An 18,548-nucleotide genomic window follows, 5' to 3' on the forward strand; every position below is an offset into this window, starting at 1 on the left:
ATTTTTTCCTGTGGCACGTATGAAGTCGAGGTTCTCAAGCACGCGAAAGCTTATCACTAGGAACGGCAATAGGTTCGCAACAGCTTAAAAGTCGTAGGCTGCGGAGTCCAAGATAAACGGAGTTCAAGACGCGCAGTCACACACCTCCAGTCATCACCAGAACCCATTCATCATTTACGCTCGCGGCCACTTCTGTGAGCCGCTGCATTGACTCGAAGAAGGTCGATTTCTCTCAGACCATTGTTCTACTAAGGAATTAAACAGAGAGTTGACCTGCAACATGCTAAATTGGATGCCCTCCGGGACAGATCTTGATCTCATCGTCTCATGAACATTATTAACTCCGGAAAATCAAGGATCCATCTGTACTTTCCTTTCGGTTAATCTACGAACCAAGGTTTCTGAACCTCGTCCAACGCAGACCACCTCTGTATCATTGTCAACATGTGAAGTTTTGTCTTCATGAACTAGCACTCCAAAGGAGTACTGCTACAGGCTTGGTGCATATGGCCTTGCTTCATATGCTAAAAGCAGCATAAACTGCGGTTGATTTGTTTATTTACTCTTTTTCGTTTCTACTTTTGAGAACCACCATTTACTTTACCAAATTGACCTCGTGTTATATCCGTCTCCTGTGGCGAATTGTGTTTTTTTCAAAAGATAGTGTTTAATCGCTGATTTTTTGGATATCAAGATCTACGAGAAAAGTTAAATGGGTGAACTAAAAAGTGGGAGAAATAGGTAAGCGGGTGCATGGAGATCGGACCGACCCGAAAGTAGGATCGGATCGGATTGAACCGACCTGCTCTGGGTAGTTCCTAGATCCAAATTTTTGGAACCAAGAGTAATCGATCACATTCCCCATTTCAGGTACGGAGCCGAACCACCCAAAATGGACGAAACCAAACTGATATACTTTCATTTGATTTCTCATTTTCTCAAAACAGAAAAGTGTCAAAACCATAAATCAAACCAATTTTTGGTCTCAAAAATCCGGGAACCGACCCTACCGACCCGATTCTCAACTTTAGGGTGGAATCAGCCCAAATCCGAGAACCTATCACTCCTAAAAATAGGTATGAAGTCGATAAATATTTGATTTTCTCCTAATTTTTCAAATTATAGGTTTATATTTGTTCAATTTCTAAATCTTTTTAAAAGGACATTTATGGAAAAAAAAAAAAGTGAGAGACCATGTTACCATTCGTTATGATTGTTCTCCCTTCCCTCTCAGATTGATTCTACCAGTACGGTGCAGACAGGCAACGCAGCATAGGCTGAAACACTAAAAACCCTAGCATTTTCAGCCATTTTGTCCTCCGGAGGATCGGAGTCGGAAGCAGTCGATGCCGGGGCCTGTGCTCGAGATGGAGCCCGTGGAGCCGCAGTCCCTGAAGAAGCTCAGCTTCAAGTCCCTCAAGCGCGCCCTCGATCTCTTCTCCCCCGTCCACGGCCAAATCGCTCCTCCTGACCCCGAGAGGTAATCTATTCTATGGCTCCGAGCGTCTGTTTGGGGAACCCTAATCGTTTTTTTTGGGGTTTCGGGCGAAGCTGACTGAGGTTTTAACTGGTGCAGCAAGAAGATGCGCATGAACTTCAAGGTTAGTGGCTTCTCGTAGTTCTCTTCTGGCAAGTACGTTTCTTTGAATGCTAGTCTGCTTCTTGGAGAGTAGTTTTTTCTGTTTATCTGGCGTTGGTCGTTTTGATTGCGCTGTTGATTAGCAAGGCCTTTTGAGCGACGTTCTGGTTCGACTTTGTAGCTTAATTTCGAGTATGGAGGAGCTAGTGGCAGTGAGAACCAGCCTCCCCCGCGAAAAGAGGACCGCTCCTTGCAGAATCAAGGTCAACAAGCTGCTGGAGCTTCCAATGCACTTGCTCTTCCGGGTGCGCTTTGTTTGTCTGTTTTCTAAATAATGGGTCCGCGTTCTTTTTCTGGGCATTGTGTATTTGACTGTGCATTTGTGTGCTCTGTGTGCATAAAAAGGTTGTTACTAAAATCTGGAAATCAACACACGCACCACTCGTATTTGATAATTGGAAAGCTGTTAGCTTCTTCAGTCCTGGTATCTAACTAATTTGTGTTCTTTTGATGGTTGTCCTATTATTGATGGCTCTTAACATATTTTTCTGTTGAAAGAGCAATTGTAAGTTAGGGCATTCAGTCGCCCCTTGAACTAATGTTTCTTGATTTTGTGCAACCTATTGGCTTCAATATGTCTTTTCATGAGGACTTTTTTTTTTCCCCGGATTAAAGAGAGTGTCAAATGGCATACTAGACATATTGGACTGTTCTCATGTTGATAACGGTGTATCTGGAGAGACCTCAGTGCTGTCATTCTTAATGATACTGTTTTGGTATAATGATTAGATGGAAGAAAGGAGAGTGTCAAATTCTAATTATATAGTTTAGATACCTCTGAAATTATAGACAGTTAGAAGGAGGCAATAATTTGCTAATTGATATATGTTTCTTCCCTTGGTTAATGAAGTGAAAGTCTTACATCTCTTCGTCGTCTAGCTTTTCTTGAGAAGCGCATTACGAACTTTGAGTGTCAATTCATTTATAACTGATTCTTTGATGCTTTACTATATCACACACAGAGTATATGTAGATATAGTGTGTGTGTCTGAAGTCTTGAATTTTTATGACATTTTATAAATTTGTCAATTTGTTGTGGGTCAGAAGAGAATTTATGCCTGAACTTCTGCCTTAGTGGGGTGATTGACATATCTATGTTTCTTCCCTAGATTAATTGACAGAAGCTTTAATTTCTCTTCTTCTTTTGTTTTCCTTGATGTGCAATACAGAAGCTTTAACTTCTCTTCTTCTTTTAGTTTTACTTGATGTGCAATTGTTCAAAGTTTTGAGTGTCAACTTAACTTGTGATGAATCCTTCGATATTTTTAACATTTCAAGAAGAAACTTGAGTCATGAGAATGTTCTTGTGGTTTTTTGACATTTAAAGAAGAACTACAGCTCATGAGAATGCTCGCTATAGCCTGCCAAATCAAACATTGTTTGATATGTTCCTTTCTCTTTTGCAGGTCCAGAAGGTTCTAGAAATCCACCTATGGAAAAGTCTCAAAATGCTTTAACTGTTGGTCCATCATTACGACCACAAGGATTGTTAGTACTCTTCTTCTCTTTCAAACAAACATCCCTTGGGCAAGAGAATCGAGTCACCCTCGTCCCTTCACTGAGATACCTCACACATTTTATGCTTTTTAAATTACTTATCAAAATAAGAAAACATTCAGATTTTTGGCCAATTTATTGGTATTACCAATTTCCAGCTTTTTTCATTTTTATGTGTTGCAGCTCTTTTGATATGGTAGTTTTCTTATGTGGATTTTATTTAAATTTGTTGACAAAGCTTTTTCAATAGAGCATTTGACATAATGTAGCTCATGTTCACGCATCTTCCTCAGAAACGAGGTTGGTCCACATGGAAGAGGCACTGCTATTATCTCTGCTTCTGGATCATCAGAAAGGTAAATATGTTTTATTGCATTCTACTTAAACAGAGTGACTTTTTGCTTCTTCTTTTTCCCTTTAAGTCGATCGGTTCTCATTATTTGACTTTTGATGGAAACACCTAAAACCTTTTAAAGAACCATTTTTAATAGTTTATACACGCAAAAGCTTGAATAAAGGAGGAGTTTAAGGTCTACATATGTTGGTAATTATTCCTTTTGGTAGTTAAGATATCAAATATATTTTGGAAAGTCTTTGATCTTTTAATTGTTTGATTCTCTGAATTACTATTTGTCGAGCCTAAGGAAATATATAGCCACTCTAGTGTCTGTTACATGCATCAGTTGCTTATGCTTTGTAATTATTTGGAGGCATCGACAAAATATTATGTTTTCTGGTCAAATAGGACTTTCATATTACTGTTACTTGTTTATAAGTTGACATGCATCATACATAGAATCCAGTAAATTAACATAAGAAGGTTTCTTAATGGTTTCTGAAAAGCTTTGTTGTGGATTCTCATTATGCGACTCATATATTCAAGGATCTGATTATCTTAAGTTCTGTTCTAAAATCTTTCATTTTCTTTGGCCTCATACTCTCACTCTGTTTTTTAGGAATTCATCTACCTCAGCCATTATGGAAAGAATTCCAAGCAGGTGGCCACGTCCTGTATGGCATGCTCCATGGAAGAACTACAGGGTGAGAATTGTGGCCTAATTCTTCTGGTAGCTATAAGAAAGTACTTGTTTTGTTTTCGGTGATAGTTATGGTGTCATTTGATATCTATACATCTGAAATCATCATAAAGCTTTGTCTTGTCCATGTTATAACATCTGCAGTTATTTGCTTGCTTACATGGATTGTTGTGTGTTTTCATCATCTCCTTTTTGTGTGTGCAGGTCATAAGTGGGCATTTGGGATGGGTGAGATCTATTGCTTTTGATCCTAGCAATCAATGGTTCTGTACTGGCTCTGCAGATCGGACAATTAAGGTGTTAAGCTTTACAATTGTGCTTTTTGACGATTCCTGGTCTTCTTTTGTTTTGTAAAGTTTGCTGATAATAGATGGTCACGTTTGAGCTCTTTGGTTGCTAACATTTGCTAATTTACATTTCTGTGCATAGTTTTGTTGGTTAACTGAACAAGATGATTGTTAGAATTTTTTTTTTTTTTTTTGGTCGGAGATTTTTAGAATCATTGAGTCGCCAGAAAGTTGATCACTCTTTTCTATGGCAACATTTGTTCTAAAACTTTGTTGAAGTAATGACCTCCATTCTAATATTATATTGAGTTGCACAATCTCTATCATTTAATTGTATAAAGTATGATTTGAGATGGAAATTGCTATTGAAAGTTTTGAAATAGATGAGTGTTAACATTGCATAGAGGAATTCTAAATGCTCTCAACTAAAGAGTTTGTTTAAGTTCTGTCGTTTTTCTCTGTTCTGCATGTTTTTTGGTTGAATATGTGCTTTCTTCATCAACTTCCCTTCTTTTTTTTTTTTGGTGAAATTTGCGCAATCGGGCTTTCTGTATTGATATTGTTGTCCTAGATATGGGATCTAGCAAGTGGAAAGCTGAAGCTAACGCTGACGGGACATATTGAGCAGATCAGGGGTGAGTGCTTGACATAATAAATGCTTAGCGTTTTGAACTTGTTTTGGCTAGCTACTTTTCAGATTCTGGCAGTTTTGAGTTTATAACTTCTTTGCTTTCAGGCCTTGCAGTGAGCAGTAAGCATACTTATATGTTCTCTGCTGGTGATGACAAACAAGTTAAATGCTGGGACCTTGAACAAAATAAGGTTGTGAATCTCTCCTCATCAATTGTGAAGCTGTGTTCAAATAGTTAAAACGCATTTTAATAAAGATTGCTTTCTGCTATTTCAGGTTATCCGGTCTTATCATGGTCATCTTAGTGGTGTTTACTGCTTGGCTCTTCATCCTACTATTGACATTTTGCTCACCGGGGGACGTGATTCTGTCTGTCGGGTATGGAAAAATAAGTGGTGATTGAAACATCAAAAAAAAAATTCTTAACAGGAGCCTGTTTTTATGCTTGATTAATTTTTCTAAAAGAAAGCTGATTACTGATGGACAAAAATGTCCAGGTATGGGACATCCGGAGTAAAATGCAAATTTATGCACTCTCTGGACATGATAATACAGTTTGTTCAGTCTTCGCTCGACCTACGGTATGCAAACTATTCATTATCAGTTCACATCAGAATAATTTGGCAAAGCCTTTTGATTGCAACCTTATGTTACCCTTTTATCTATCATTGATTATTTTAATTGGAGAATAGAAGCTTATGGAGAAATTGGATAACTGGATAGTTTAAATGTGAAAGTTTGTCTATTTGGGAACATTTAGGGATGAAAACTTTGATCCAGTTGATGGTTGAGTTTTTCTACTTTTCATAATCCAACTTCGGAAAGAGAGAAATAATGAGGACAATCAGGTGCTAAAGTACTATGGATGCTTAGGTTTTAAGGGTGATGCAAGTTATTTCCTTGATTTTTCAGGGGATTTTTCTATGGCCATATATTGTTTGGGCAAATCACAAAATGCCGAGATGAAATTTGGCTTGTCTCCTCTTGAGTGTATGACCTCTTGGTATAGTTATCATTGCAGCATGTTGCATGAAGAATTCGACATCATTTAGTCAATGACTGTTAGTCTACTTTGGTCGCAGTTCTCTGTAACTCGCTCATTTTTGCTCATGAGTCTTAAGTCGACACTAACGAGAGTTCACTTTTTAGCACTTTTGACTTCAATGGATGATTTTACTTTTAGACTGAACAAGGAAATTAGTCTTGTTGATTTATGTTGTAACTATGCAGTGATGATGTGGTTTTCTGCGAGCGCGCGCTTGTGAGAGAGGGAGGGAGGGAGGGAGGGAGGGAGAGGGAGAGGGAGAGGGAGAGGGAGAGGGAGAGGGAGAGGGAGAGGGAGAGAGAGAGAGAGAGAGGGAGAGGGGGAGAGAGAGAGACCATAGGGAAAAGCGGTGGAGGGTCTGGATAACGGGTCGACTGGTTTAATGTGTTGAACTGCTTCTGGTTCACAGTTCGTGATGATGTCATTTGTGGTGCAACTGGCACACAGCTTAGACGGAGACATGCTGTTTTCAAACTTAATGGAATACTTTGTCCTCCTGTCTACATGCTTCATCATTCATTTTTTAAGTTGAGAGAGAGAAGCAACTGGTGAAATCACTGAAACATCTTTTAATAGGACACCTGCTCAGCTGACTCGTGAGCAGCACAGTGGGACTTCTTTGATAGGTTGCTTTTGTTTCATAGAAATTAAGTCTGTTTAATGTTATTGACATCACTTTTGTTTTACATGAACTGCGGTGCAATCCGTGTTTTTTCCAGCCAGGTATTTAAGAATACCAGACCAGTCTCAAGCTTGGCTTCCAGTTCAATCTAGTTGAACTGACCAGTCCATTTACTCTCTGTTTTTCTTCTCTAGCTCTTATGAAAATTGAGGACTTGATGGTCAGAATTTGGCTGTGGTGTTCAACTCATTATACTCTAAAGCAGTGGTTTTTTTCCTCTTAATTTATCTCTGGATGATGTTTATATATATATGACAGACATTTCTTCTTATACTTTAGACTCTGGATAGTGGCTATATGTATGATGGACATTTCTTCTGATACTTTTGACATCAGGATCCACAAGTCGTAACTGGCTCCCATGATACAACTATCAAGTTCTGGGACCTTAGATATGGTAACATAACAGTATTTGCAATTCCTTTCACTATTAGTTATATTTTTTATTCATCATTTTAATTGCACAATGTGTTTTTGTCTCTTTGCAACCTTGTTTAGGAAAAACAATGACCACCCTCACCAACCATAAGAAATCCGTCCGAGCAATGGCCCTGCATCCTAAGGAGTGAGCATTTTGCAAGAGATTAGTTAATACCTGTATTAAACCTGTTTAATGTGCTTCTAATGTTGACGTGTGCTTTCTGTTATTACAGGAACTGTTTTGCATCTGCATCGGCTGATAACATCAAGAAATTCCAGCTGCCTCGAGGGGAATTTCTCCACAACATGCTGTGAGTATTTAAATAAGCCTCAGCTGTCTGTATAGCATCCATTTGATGGCTGACCTTTTTAGTTGGAGACCTGTTCTTCTTGTGTCTATCAAAACACATCGTGTTTACGAGAAAAAGGGTGTCAACACCTTTTTTCTCACTGACCTTTTTAGTTGGAGACCTGTTCTTCTTGTGTCTATCAAAACACATCGTGTTTACGAGAAAAAGGGTGTCAACACCTTTTTTCTCACATTGCATGATGAATGTGCTCTATTTATTGAAAAAATTGATAAAAGCTTCTCTATAGAAGTTCAGACGGTGGTGAGTACAGCTAGGTTGTCTACCCTTGAATCCTGTTGTTTTCTGCTGATGTGACTTCACTAGATTACTCCGGTGCTTAGCGTTCTCAAGGACAAAGGTTTCAACATTTAGGTTCATGTACCAAGGAAGTTGCTTTCTGCATTGTCCTTAAGCATGTGCTTTGTTTTTTGCACAATTTAAGTTAGGGTATATCTTGGTCTAAAGGCCTGAGGCTTTGTATAGGTTGTCATTTCTTCAAAGTGGTGTCTACTGGCTAATGCTGTGCAAATTACACTTCATCTATCTATTAATTCCTCAAAGCGATCATGTAATGTATTGGCAATGTTTATGTAATTAAACAGCTCACAGCAGAAAACTATAATCAACACAATGGCAGTCAATGAAGAAGGTGTGATGGCTACCGGAGGTGTGTTTCTTGACTTGCTTTGTTCCATTTTTCATTTTTGTTGCAACTTGATAGCTCCGGTTCAGAAAAATGTTAGGTGGTGTTTTAGATCTTAAGCTGTTGTCAAGCATCTACTTGCTTTACTAAGCTTTAGCGCACTTAAAAACCTTGACTTAATGCAAGTGAGAAAAACCTTCTTCCCACCCTACCTCTTGTCATCATCCTCTGGTTGATGCTTTGATAGAAACCTTCTCAAATTTATCTTATTTACTTTTTGTTTGTTAAGGTGACAATGGGAGCTTATGGTTCTGGGACTGGAGGAGCGGCCACAACTTCCAGCAAGCTCAAACAATCGTCCAACCTGGTATGTTTGCCAAACATTTCCATCATTTTAAGAGGTTTTTCCTGATTCATTGCGCATAGTAACATGAAAATTCTAATGTGAGTTGCATTCAGGATCCTTGGAGAGCGAAGCTGGAATATATGCTCTCTCCTATGACATAACTGGCTCACGGCTGGTGTCATGCGAAGCGGACAAGACCATAAAAATGTGGAAAGAGGACGAGCTTGCTACCCCAGAAACTCACCCTCTCAATTTCAAGCCTCCCAAAGATATCAGGAGGTTCTAGTTCTTGGTGGGCATCCAATTGCAATTATGTGTCCGTCCTTTCATGCAGCCTGTCACTCCAACGGATCTTCTGCATCTGCTCTTCGAAAGAAAGCATCTGTGGAATGGCACACGGAGCCTGCAAAGATGGTTCTAAATGAACGTTTTCTTGATGGAGCAGAATTGAGCCGGAATGAAAACCAGAAGTCAGGGGGACAACTCTGATTTTTCCTTAGCTCATGTAATTGTATCTCAAATTATAGTTTGCTGTATTCTGTACAAACGCTCTGGAAAGCTGTGAGGACGGCGTAAAGAATAGTTATAATGATGTTTGTGATGGACTGTCAACCTTGAAAAGCGGGGCGTTTGAGAGAGAGAGACAATGCATCCCAAGCATTGTGCGCTTTGCTTGGGAGACAATGTAGCAATTTTGCATACCGAGAAGGAATGGCACTTTTCACCAGCAAGGCCAACTCAACGTGGCCTTGTTACATGTCTGTCGGCTTCCCGACGAATTAGATACGCATTGATTACCTTCTTTATCGACTGACTCAACCCTTTTGTGTTCCCCAAACAAAGGCGGTTGGCAGCGAAATTCAAGTTGGATCATACTTCAATGTGTTGGTAAGGATGTTCAACCGACTCTGGTGGAATCATGGGACAACGTGGAGTGCAAAGAATTGAGCCAGCCTTTGGTCCATGTCCTCATGTCAAGTCAATTGTCATACTAAAAGTCACGTCCAAATCTCTTTTAGCTCATCGTGGAAGATAGTGATGGATTTTGGTTTAGTATCTTGTCTAGACTCATATGGACTCCCCCATGCAAGTACCACAAATTTTCTTTGTTTAATACCATACAGTTGGTGGCATGTCTTCCTATCATTGCCCACTGAAAACCCCATTTCCTTAAAATCTGCCGACTCCCACTTGTTCAAACATCAGAAAAAAGCAAAATATTCGATGACAGAGATTACATCTGACAAGTGCAACATCATCTGTTTTCCTAGAAGCTATGACTAGTTCCCCAGCCTATCCTGCCGCCATGGAAAGAGAACTTTTTGGCCACTCAAAGACGGATAACTTTATTTGAGTGGGCATATCCTTAAAAGCCTTTGCGAAAATTTGAAAGCAAAAGCTTACCCAAGTCTTTTTGGTATTTTCTTCCTGTCAGGGTAAGAACAAATAATTTGATAGGAATTAGGGGAGTCCTTCAGGGTCATGGAGCCTGTGGTTATTTTGAGAATACTTCTGCGCATCCACGAACTTAGCGCTCAATTGTATCGCCCTCCCGGCCTTTTTCTGAAGAAAACCCCATCTCCAATACAAAAAAAAAACCTCCGGATTCATCCGATGTTCCACTAAATAACCATAGACCTCGTATGCTAGTGCGGCGATCGCTCGACCGGCGTAAGGACAAAACGAAAAATCGTTACAAGACACAACTTATTATAATAGTAAAAGTAGCAACTTTGTGAAGCTCGATGACCAGACAAGGTATTAGAAGTTAGAACTAGGGGGGCATGAGCTCCAAAGATTGAACCGACCCCACGTGTGATGCCGGCATGAAAAGTCGGAATTGTGCGAAGTTGCTCCCCCCACATGGAACTCTCACTAGTCAGCCCCAACCCCAAAGAGTGTGTGTGTATATATATATTAATTTTTTAAATAATTGGTTATATATATAATTATTATTATTTTTTAAAAATAATTGGTTTGGTCTCTTTAGAGCGCCAACGAAGCAGTCTTCCACGCGTTCTTGAGCGACTCTCCGCCTACAATTCATGCACGAATCTCACTCCCCCCTCTCATCTTTCTCTCTCTTGAACCATTCAAATCTCTCTCTCTCTCTTTCTCTCTCTCTCTCTTCACAGAAAAACGCCAAAGAGAAAACGAGACGATGGCTTCCTCCGAGCTCACTCACCGGAACCAATCCCATCTGCCTCACCCATCTCCTCCTCCCCCGCCGCTCTCTCCCGGAACCACGTCCACGTCTCGCTCCCAGCTCATGGCCGCCGCGCTGCACCGCCTCCTCTTCGTCTTCCTCGGCATCGGCATCGCCACCCTCTCCTTCCACGCGCTCCTCCCCAAGCGCTACTCTCCTCCTCCGCCGCTGCCGACGCCGCTGCTGCTGCGTCACCCGCACGTCGCCGTCGCCTCCGAGGTGCCCCACCGCCGCGTCCTGTACGAGGCGGCGGGCATGGGCATGACGAGCGCGGGGGGGAAGGTGCCGCTGGGGCTGAAGAGGAAAGGGCTGAGGATCGTGGTGACGGGCGGGGCAGGGTTCGTGGGGAGCCACCTGGTGGACCGGCTGATGGCGCGGGGGGACAGCGTGATCGTGGTGGACAACTTCTTCACGGGGCGGAAGGAGAACGTGGCGCACCACTTCGGGAACCCGCGGTTCGAGCTCATCCGGCACGACGTGGTCGAGCCCATCCTCCTGGAGGTGGACCAGATCTACCACCTCGCCTGCCCGGCATCCCCCGTCCACTACAAGTTCAACCCCGTCAAGACCATCATATCCTTTCTTCTTCCCATTATCTTTTCTTTCTTTCTTTCTTTTCTTACTGCAACCCTAATGCAGCAGCATTATATTCCTGAGGATGAGATCTAGATGGGTACATATTAACAAGAATTAAGATTGTTAAAATTTAGAACTTTTTGTGGAAGGTCAAACTGGTGGGGTTTGTTTCCTTAATTCGAAGTGATGCTTTTTTTTTTTTTTGGTCTTCACAAGACGAATGTGGTGGGAACGCTAAACATGTTGGGGTTGGCAAAGAGGGTCGGGGCACGTTTCTTGCTCACCAGCACCAGCGAGGTTTATGGCGATCCCCTTCAGCACCCCCAGGTCGAGACCTACTGGGGTAACGTCAACCCCATCGGTCAGTCTCTCTCTCTCTCTTTCTCTAAAAGATGTGCACAAATTATTCTGGTTAGGTTAGCTGTACTAGACACTTGCGTTATCACGTGTGATTCAGTTGAAATTCCTTCGACAATGGTGCGAGACCCGCATCGTCATCTGAAGGTGATCAAACGGGCGGGCTTGGGTGATGTTTAAAAGCCGGCGGCCCGCCGAGCCTGAGGTTGAATACGTCGATTTTTCATGATATGGGTGGACTTGGGCAATACAATAGGTCCGACCTTCGGACTTGGCCCGCGCCAGCGATGATCGCTTCTAATAAGGACCACCACACTTTTGTGCATCGAACATCTAGCTAATGTCTAGATGACATTCAATCTAATGGGACCTATGCGAGCTCCATTGGACAATGTTTTAGGTGCCTGGTGCATTTGATCCAAAGCCCACCGGTAGCTCCATCATGAATGAGATCTGTTCATATGGATATTTGGGTGGTTGCAGGCGTGAGGAGCTGTTACGATGAGGGGAAGCGCACGGCGGAGACTCTCACCATGGACTATCACAGAGGTCTGGCAATTGAGGTACGAAAATCAAATCCATTGAAAAGGAGTTGCTGCGATCGGAACGTGGAATCAAAGTGACGGTCGGAAGTCGCGTGCAGGTGAGGATCGCTCGGATTTTCAACACCTACGGGCCCCGTATGTGCCTCGACGACGGCCGCGTCGTGAGCAATTTCGTCGCTCAGGTACGGGTCTCTCTTTCGTCCTGGCACAGAGAGTGGTGCAGGATCAGTACAGTCAAAATGAAAATTGGACTCTAGGAGTTGGATCTCTTCTCATAATATGATGTTGGCGATCGAAACAGGCTTTGCGGAAAGAGCCTCTGACTGTTTACGGCGATGGGAAGCAAACCAGGAGCTTCCAGTACGTTTCCGACCTGGTACGTGCTAGTTTCTTCGTCTACCATTATCGAGCTAAATCACGTGCGAATTTTGCATCATAATAGCCTTCTATCTTTTTCTGTTCTGTGTTCAGGTGGAGGGCCTGATGAGGCTGATGGAAGGCGATCACATCGGTCCCTTCAACCTCGGAAATCCCGGCGAATTCACCATGCTCGAACTTGCCAAGGTAAAATCGAATTTGTATGCTTAGGTTTAAGCACCAGTGCTTTGTTAAATCGCTCTTCCGAAACCGTCCTTTAATCTGGTTTCCGATATTAGTCCTTGTCACATCAAAGAGGTGATCATCTGGATGAAAGTTATCATGGACCAATGCAGCTTCCATATGGCGCTCCACAACGGAGCGACCCTTCGTTTCGGCTCCAACTTGTTGCCCGAGCCTGCATATATAGAGAAAAACGCTTAGTATTTCCTTGAATCGGGCGGCTATAATCGAGCCAGACCGCGCTTTACAACCAGAGCCCTGCCCAAGTTTATCCTCGAGCCAATTTGGTTCGAATGGGTCTTGGCGCGATGATAAGCCACCAGCCCCTACCTTTTTCCAAATTAGTCAACGTGTTAATGTTGGGTGCAGGTGGTACAAGAGACAATAGACCCGAATGCAAGAATAGAGTTCAGACCGAACACGGCGGATGATCCCCACAAGAGGAAGCCCGACATCTCCAAGGCGAAGGAGCTCCTTGGCTGGGAGCCCACGATCTCGCTCCGCCAGGGCCTCCCGCTCATGGTCTCCGACTTCCGGCAGCGCATCTTCGGCGACCAGAAGAGCACCGAGGCCTCCGATTCTGCCACCATATCGGCGTGATCGTATAATTGCATCGCAGACACAAATATATAGTATTCAATCGAAGGAACGGGAGAATATCCATTCCTCGTTCTTCGAGTATAGAAGAGGGAAATAAAGAGATCAATGTTAGTCGCAGAGCGTTTTTGAGGGCATTCTCGGTATCGAGACCTCGAGAGGAAGGAGCATAAGCCTAGAGGAATAAGCATGGCCTTCATGGTTAGATGATGATTTTTACTGTTATAGTGGGTTAATGAGGGTTATGAGATTTATGGATGTTTAGATGTTTTTCCTTTTCTTGGTGGTATGATAAGTTTGCATAGTTTCTCTTCCGTCTTAAATGCTCACCACACTATTTTGCATGTTGCTATGGTTACTCGTATGGTAAATGTATGCAACGATTGAAGCTCTTATGGGTGGGAAAATGTTGCATAGAAATGAATGTTAACTGCAATAAGGTGACTCAAGGCTGAAGTTTAGCAACTCAACTACAAATTATTGTACTAAGTATATGAGCATGGATGGGACTTAACAATTAACAATATGTGGTGGTCACAAACTTAGAGCTAAATAAATGGAATCATAGTAGTTTCCGATCTAATATTATGACGTCCCAGCACACCACACCTTAAGGCTTACCAAACTTGCACTCTACTTTAATATTTCATTATACAATGGCGCATGTGGAAGCTTTAAATGGAAAATCAAAACAGATCAGGTATACAAAACAAGTGCATGGAAAAACTCCAAACATTAACTGGCAGGCACGCCTATATAAGGGGTATGGCCTTTATGGTTGGACTAAATATATATAACATTCACGCATTCACAAAATCATGAACAACATTCAGTTCTCAACCCTTTGTTTCATCATACAAATTTAAATAAGCTTAGTCGACATCCACGGGTTTAACAACTGGGAAGCGGGATCCAAAAGACAACCACCAAGGCCAACCGATTATTATGTATATCCAAAAATTGTCAACGACTCACCACCACAACTCCGCCACACAACATGCCTATCCCTGAATCCCATCACACCACCATTCAACACGATCCGTCCCCAGTATCATCATCATTCTCGTCGGAGACAAACGGAAGAAGACCCAGAAGCACATCATCCTGTCTGACCATATACAATGCCACGAAAAGGTACAAAACAGGAGGCGGACATCATTCCTACTTCAATTGCTAATGTATTGTTTAACTTTTGGAACTTAACATCAGGATGATCAGCATCCACATGGTCCTTCTAGGAAGAGATGCATTCTCGAAGGACTGCATGACACAGGGTTGAAGCAGCAGGACTAACTCGAGTCATTCTTATTATCTGAAAATCACAATTCAACAATAGTGAGCTAGCGACCCACGAATGAATGTCTAACCGAATAGAATGCAAGCATTGAAATTGAAATCAGAACATGGCATCAATAATTCATAATTTGATCATATGAATGAGATGATATGTATGAGATTCTTTCGAATTCTCATTATGCAACGCCAGCTTACAAAAGATTTCCCTTCCGGATGTACGTTTTCGCCGCAAATACACGTTTCCGCGGTGTCAGCCGTCCTCGTGGATAAACGTCTCCACGGCGTCTATTCTATCACCAAAGGCATTCCAATTCGCATGAAGCACAAGAGCAATCCCCGAACAAATCAGAGGCATCCCAAATTCCCTACGGCTCCACGGGGCATCGTCGGCCACAGCATGATGGGATAAGTCTCATCTCATGATAGATGCCATGATGTGTACACACAAGACAATCTTACCTTCGTCAGCACCCTTTTTCAGTTCGTTTATTCATAATTTCAACAAAATTCAAGCAATAACAGGCGAGATTTCAAGGATACAATTATATTTTCAATCATTGACGTATGATTCCAACATCAATCCAAACAAACTATAAGAATTAGAAATCCACTCGCCTTTTCAATCGAAATCTCGAAATCCAGAGACGACGAATAGACAGTCCGAGCCAAACAGGGCGTGAACAACGATCGGGGCATGGACAACGGCAGACGTAGACGGCAGTGGTAAGGCAGCACAAAAGGAGTAGATGGCTTGGCAACAAGGTAACGGCCCTTTCTGACGATCGTATGTCGAAATGAACCGACGTCAGAAGTTTATATAGGGGAAGCAGAGTGAAGCTAGTCCGCTTCGGGCAAGTCGGCACTCGAAGGGCATAGCTGCAACATGTGTCACACGCCTGCGACAGGCATTCGCCACGTGTCACGTGGCATCGCCTTGCCACAATGGGACACGTGGCTTGCTACGCATCCTCCCCCTTGCCACATGCGGACACGTGGCCCCCCACGTGTCGGCATGTCCCTATGTCCTCATCCGATCCCAATTTCTCATTTATTCCACCCAATCGGAATTTAATTCAAGTACCATATATTGCCCTGTCATCTCGTCTTCAATTCTAACTTATTCAATAATATTTTCGAATAATCTAATTGAGGTTTTAGGAAGCATCAACCTGCATTTCTGACAAAAACGTCAATTACTCTTCGAGATACTCGAGGGAACACAATATATACTTATATTTTTTTTATTTTATATATCGTAAAGACTCGTCCTATTGATAACGTGGTGAAATAACATATCAAGTTATGGTGCTGGAAATTATAGAAGTTCGCATGCATTTGTTTTGTTATCCTTGTTTTAAAGCATGCAGAACATACGATTTGTCATTTGTTCCCATGTAAGATGAAAACTTAGTGCCTTTGTTCCACTATAGCAAAAAATTGTGAAATGAAACATATACGTTACACGATTGGTTAAACTTTGATTTCTTCTATTATGTTCTAATTTTCTTTCGTTAGGGCTATGATACGAGTCGACATGATGATATGAATTTCATGATATTTTTGTTTTGCAAGTGATTTCGTTCATATGAGTTATATATTATTGTGTTTAATGCTTTTAAGTAACTGGTCACCATTTAAATGATCTTATGTACATATTTGAGACTAAGAAGTGATAATATGCAATTGTTCCTTATTACATATAACCACAAATTAAATGTGGATAAAAATATACTATGTTATTTGTGTGGCTTTCAGTGATAAGGTGATCCAAAAGATTCATTATAAATCGGGAATATTCTCATATTTTAATGCACTTATGTTTATTTAAATTCACATAGAGACATAGTGGATGGATAAACTGAGTAGGTTTACTATACCTAGAGATAGAATAGTAAATAGAAGAGGAAATTTCACTATTATATGTTTGATATCGTTCTTGTATGCATAAAGATGTAAAATTCATATTTAGTGGTTATGGTGAAATCGGATGCTCCAATGTATTTATTTAATTGATTTATTGCATCTAGTTCCGAACCTTTTTCTTTTAAGATTGTCAATTTTATTTTGTTCTCAATTCTATTTTCACTTGTTAGATAAATTTTAGAATCAGTCTATTTTTAGTATTTAATTAGTTTATTAGTCTTCAACCTCTATGGGAAGATATCTTTTCTCATCATTATATTTCTTGTTTGACAAGTTCACTGACACGTACAATTGCATTGAGAATTTTACGAACATTGAGAAGAGAGAGAGACAGAGAGAATATGGATACTTTTCCATGTCATATAGACATCTCTTGTGAGCAACGCTTGCTATTAAATGAAAAACAACATTTCCCAGAAAGAGAAAACTCTTTAGATGTAATTGCCTCGAGCCTTTGTACCAAAAACAAAACTGCTAAATAGGATTTTCCACAAACTAGTGAATAACAACACTGTGCAATTGATTTTAATTTTGACATTTTACAAAGACCTTTTCGTAAACATTCGAGTACAATGTAGGATACAACTGTAGTCTACTTGCAACTTGAACACAAAATAACATCTGAGACATGTATGCTATATTGGTACAGTTTATTACTAAGACAGATTTACTCGCGAAATTAGTAATCTTCAAATCTCATTCTGCAATCCTTAAGTTGAACTTGAGCACCTCAACTCCGACCGCATTCGTCGTTGACATGAGATGCAGCTTGCTTCAAGCACTCACCGCAATCAGATTGTGTCAATGCCCCGGTGCACACTCCATGGCCCTAACAGTCCCAATACCCAGTGTAATAATTGTAACCTTCTTTTGGTGTCTTATCACATATGTCATTCAAAACAAAATCGTTGTAAAGGCCATTGCCCTCTAGCGGAGCGTACTGCCTTCCACTGCATATATGATAAACCTCTAGTAAGTCAGCAGTACATCTTATAATATTGCTGGAGCAAAACAACCATATGATGAAGAGTGTCACCATATGTGGCAATGTGTTCATGATTTGACTCTCTACCATTTTTTCCTCCTTTATTTTACAGAAGCTCAATTTACGTGCTCTATATAAGAGAGATTCTTCTCATCAGTTTCTCCACAAAATTTTGTTTATGTTGTGGAAGTATCTTTTGGATCTTACGAAGCCTAGACCTACATATCTGACAAAAACGTTAATTACCCTTTGAGTTACTCGAGCGGAAAACGTGTATATATGTGTGTGTCCATATTATTGATATATTAGAGAGACGCATCCCATTGATAATGTGGTGAAATAACATATCGAGTTATGATGCTGGAGATTGTGAAAGTTCGCATGCGTTTGTTTAATAATTGATCTCTAGATGTTATTTGTCTCTCCAAGTGACATGCAATTTCTGCAATCAATATGATATATAACTTGACATATTACATGGAATTCTTCCCTCCCCCACACACAAAAAAATTTGTTATCCTCGTTTTAGAGCACGAGGAACATAGAAGTTGTCATTTGTTCTCATGTAAAAGGAAAACTTAGTGCCTTGGTTCTAGTTTAGAAAAAAAAAATTGTGAATTGAAAGATACATGTTGTCATCGATGACTCCACATAAGAATATATTAACAGACCAATAACCTTACATAGACTTAAGACACATCGCCAAAATTAAAAAATTATGTGGAAACAAGTGATCGATCTATAAAATTAACAGAAAAGCAGATAGATTAGCCATTAGATTTATGCGATTAATTCGAGATGACATATGTCCACGGAAAGAGCAACAAAGGATTTCACTATAATTCAAGCAATATAACGGAGATTATTTCTATTGACACATGATTTT

The 18,548-nt window shown here is 40.9% G+C and overlaps 1 protein-coding gene and 1 pseudogene across 2 annotated transcripts; both read left to right on the top strand.

Annotated features, from left to right (window-relative positions):
• Positions 1-1,215: 1,215 nt before the first annotated feature.
• On the top strand, positions 1,216-9,265 carry LOC115751739 (protein pleiotropic regulatory locus 1). 2 transcript variants are annotated; one of them, XM_030689707.2, is made up of 17 exons: positions 1,216-1,480; positions 1,577-1,601; positions 1,761-1,884; positions 3,046-3,127; positions 3,430-3,492; positions 4,093-4,177; positions 4,378-4,470; positions 5,032-5,095; positions 5,197-5,282; positions 5,368-5,469; positions 5,589-5,672; positions 7,155-7,215; positions 7,317-7,383; positions 7,472-7,549; positions 8,191-8,255; positions 8,521-8,598; positions 8,691-9,265. In XM_030689707.2, exons 1-17 carry the CDS (start codon positions 1,347-1,349, stop codon positions 8,861-8,863), a joined length of 1,464 nt encoding a protein of 487 aa, XP_030545567.1. In that variant the 5' UTR covers positions 1,216-1,346; the 3' UTR covers positions 8,864-9,265. The 2 variants fall into 2 exon arrangements, with proteins under 2 accessions (XP_030545567.1, XP_048128051.1); XM_048272094.1 differs by having other exon boundaries at positions 1,340-1,480; positions 1,552-1,601.
• A 1,357-nt stretch (positions 9,266-10,622) lies between these two features.
• LOC115751740 lies at positions 10,623-13,731 on the top strand (annotated as a pseudogene).
• Positions 13,732-18,548: the final 4,817 nt, after the last annotated feature.

Source organism: Rhodamnia argentea, chromosome 1 (assembly GCF_020921035.1).
Source record: "Rhodamnia argentea isolate NSW1041297 chromosome 1, ASM2092103v1, whole genome shotgun sequence".
NCBI lineage: Eukaryota > Viridiplantae > Streptophyta > Magnoliopsida > Myrtales > Myrtaceae > Rhodamnia > Rhodamnia argentea.

Coding starts and splice junctions, on each gene's coding strand:
- LOC115751739 (XM_030689707.2), top strand. CDS start 1,347: ATGCCGGGGCCTGTGCTCGAGATGGAGCCCGTGGAGCCGCAGTCCCTG. Junction 3,493..4,092: donor GCTTCTGGATCATCAGAAAG/GTAAATATGTTT, acceptor TCTGTTTTTTAG/GAATTCATCTACCTCAGCCA. Junction 7,550..8,190: donor GAATTTCTCCACAACATGCT/GTGAGTATTTAA, acceptor GTAATTAAACAG/CTCACAGCAGAAAACTATAA.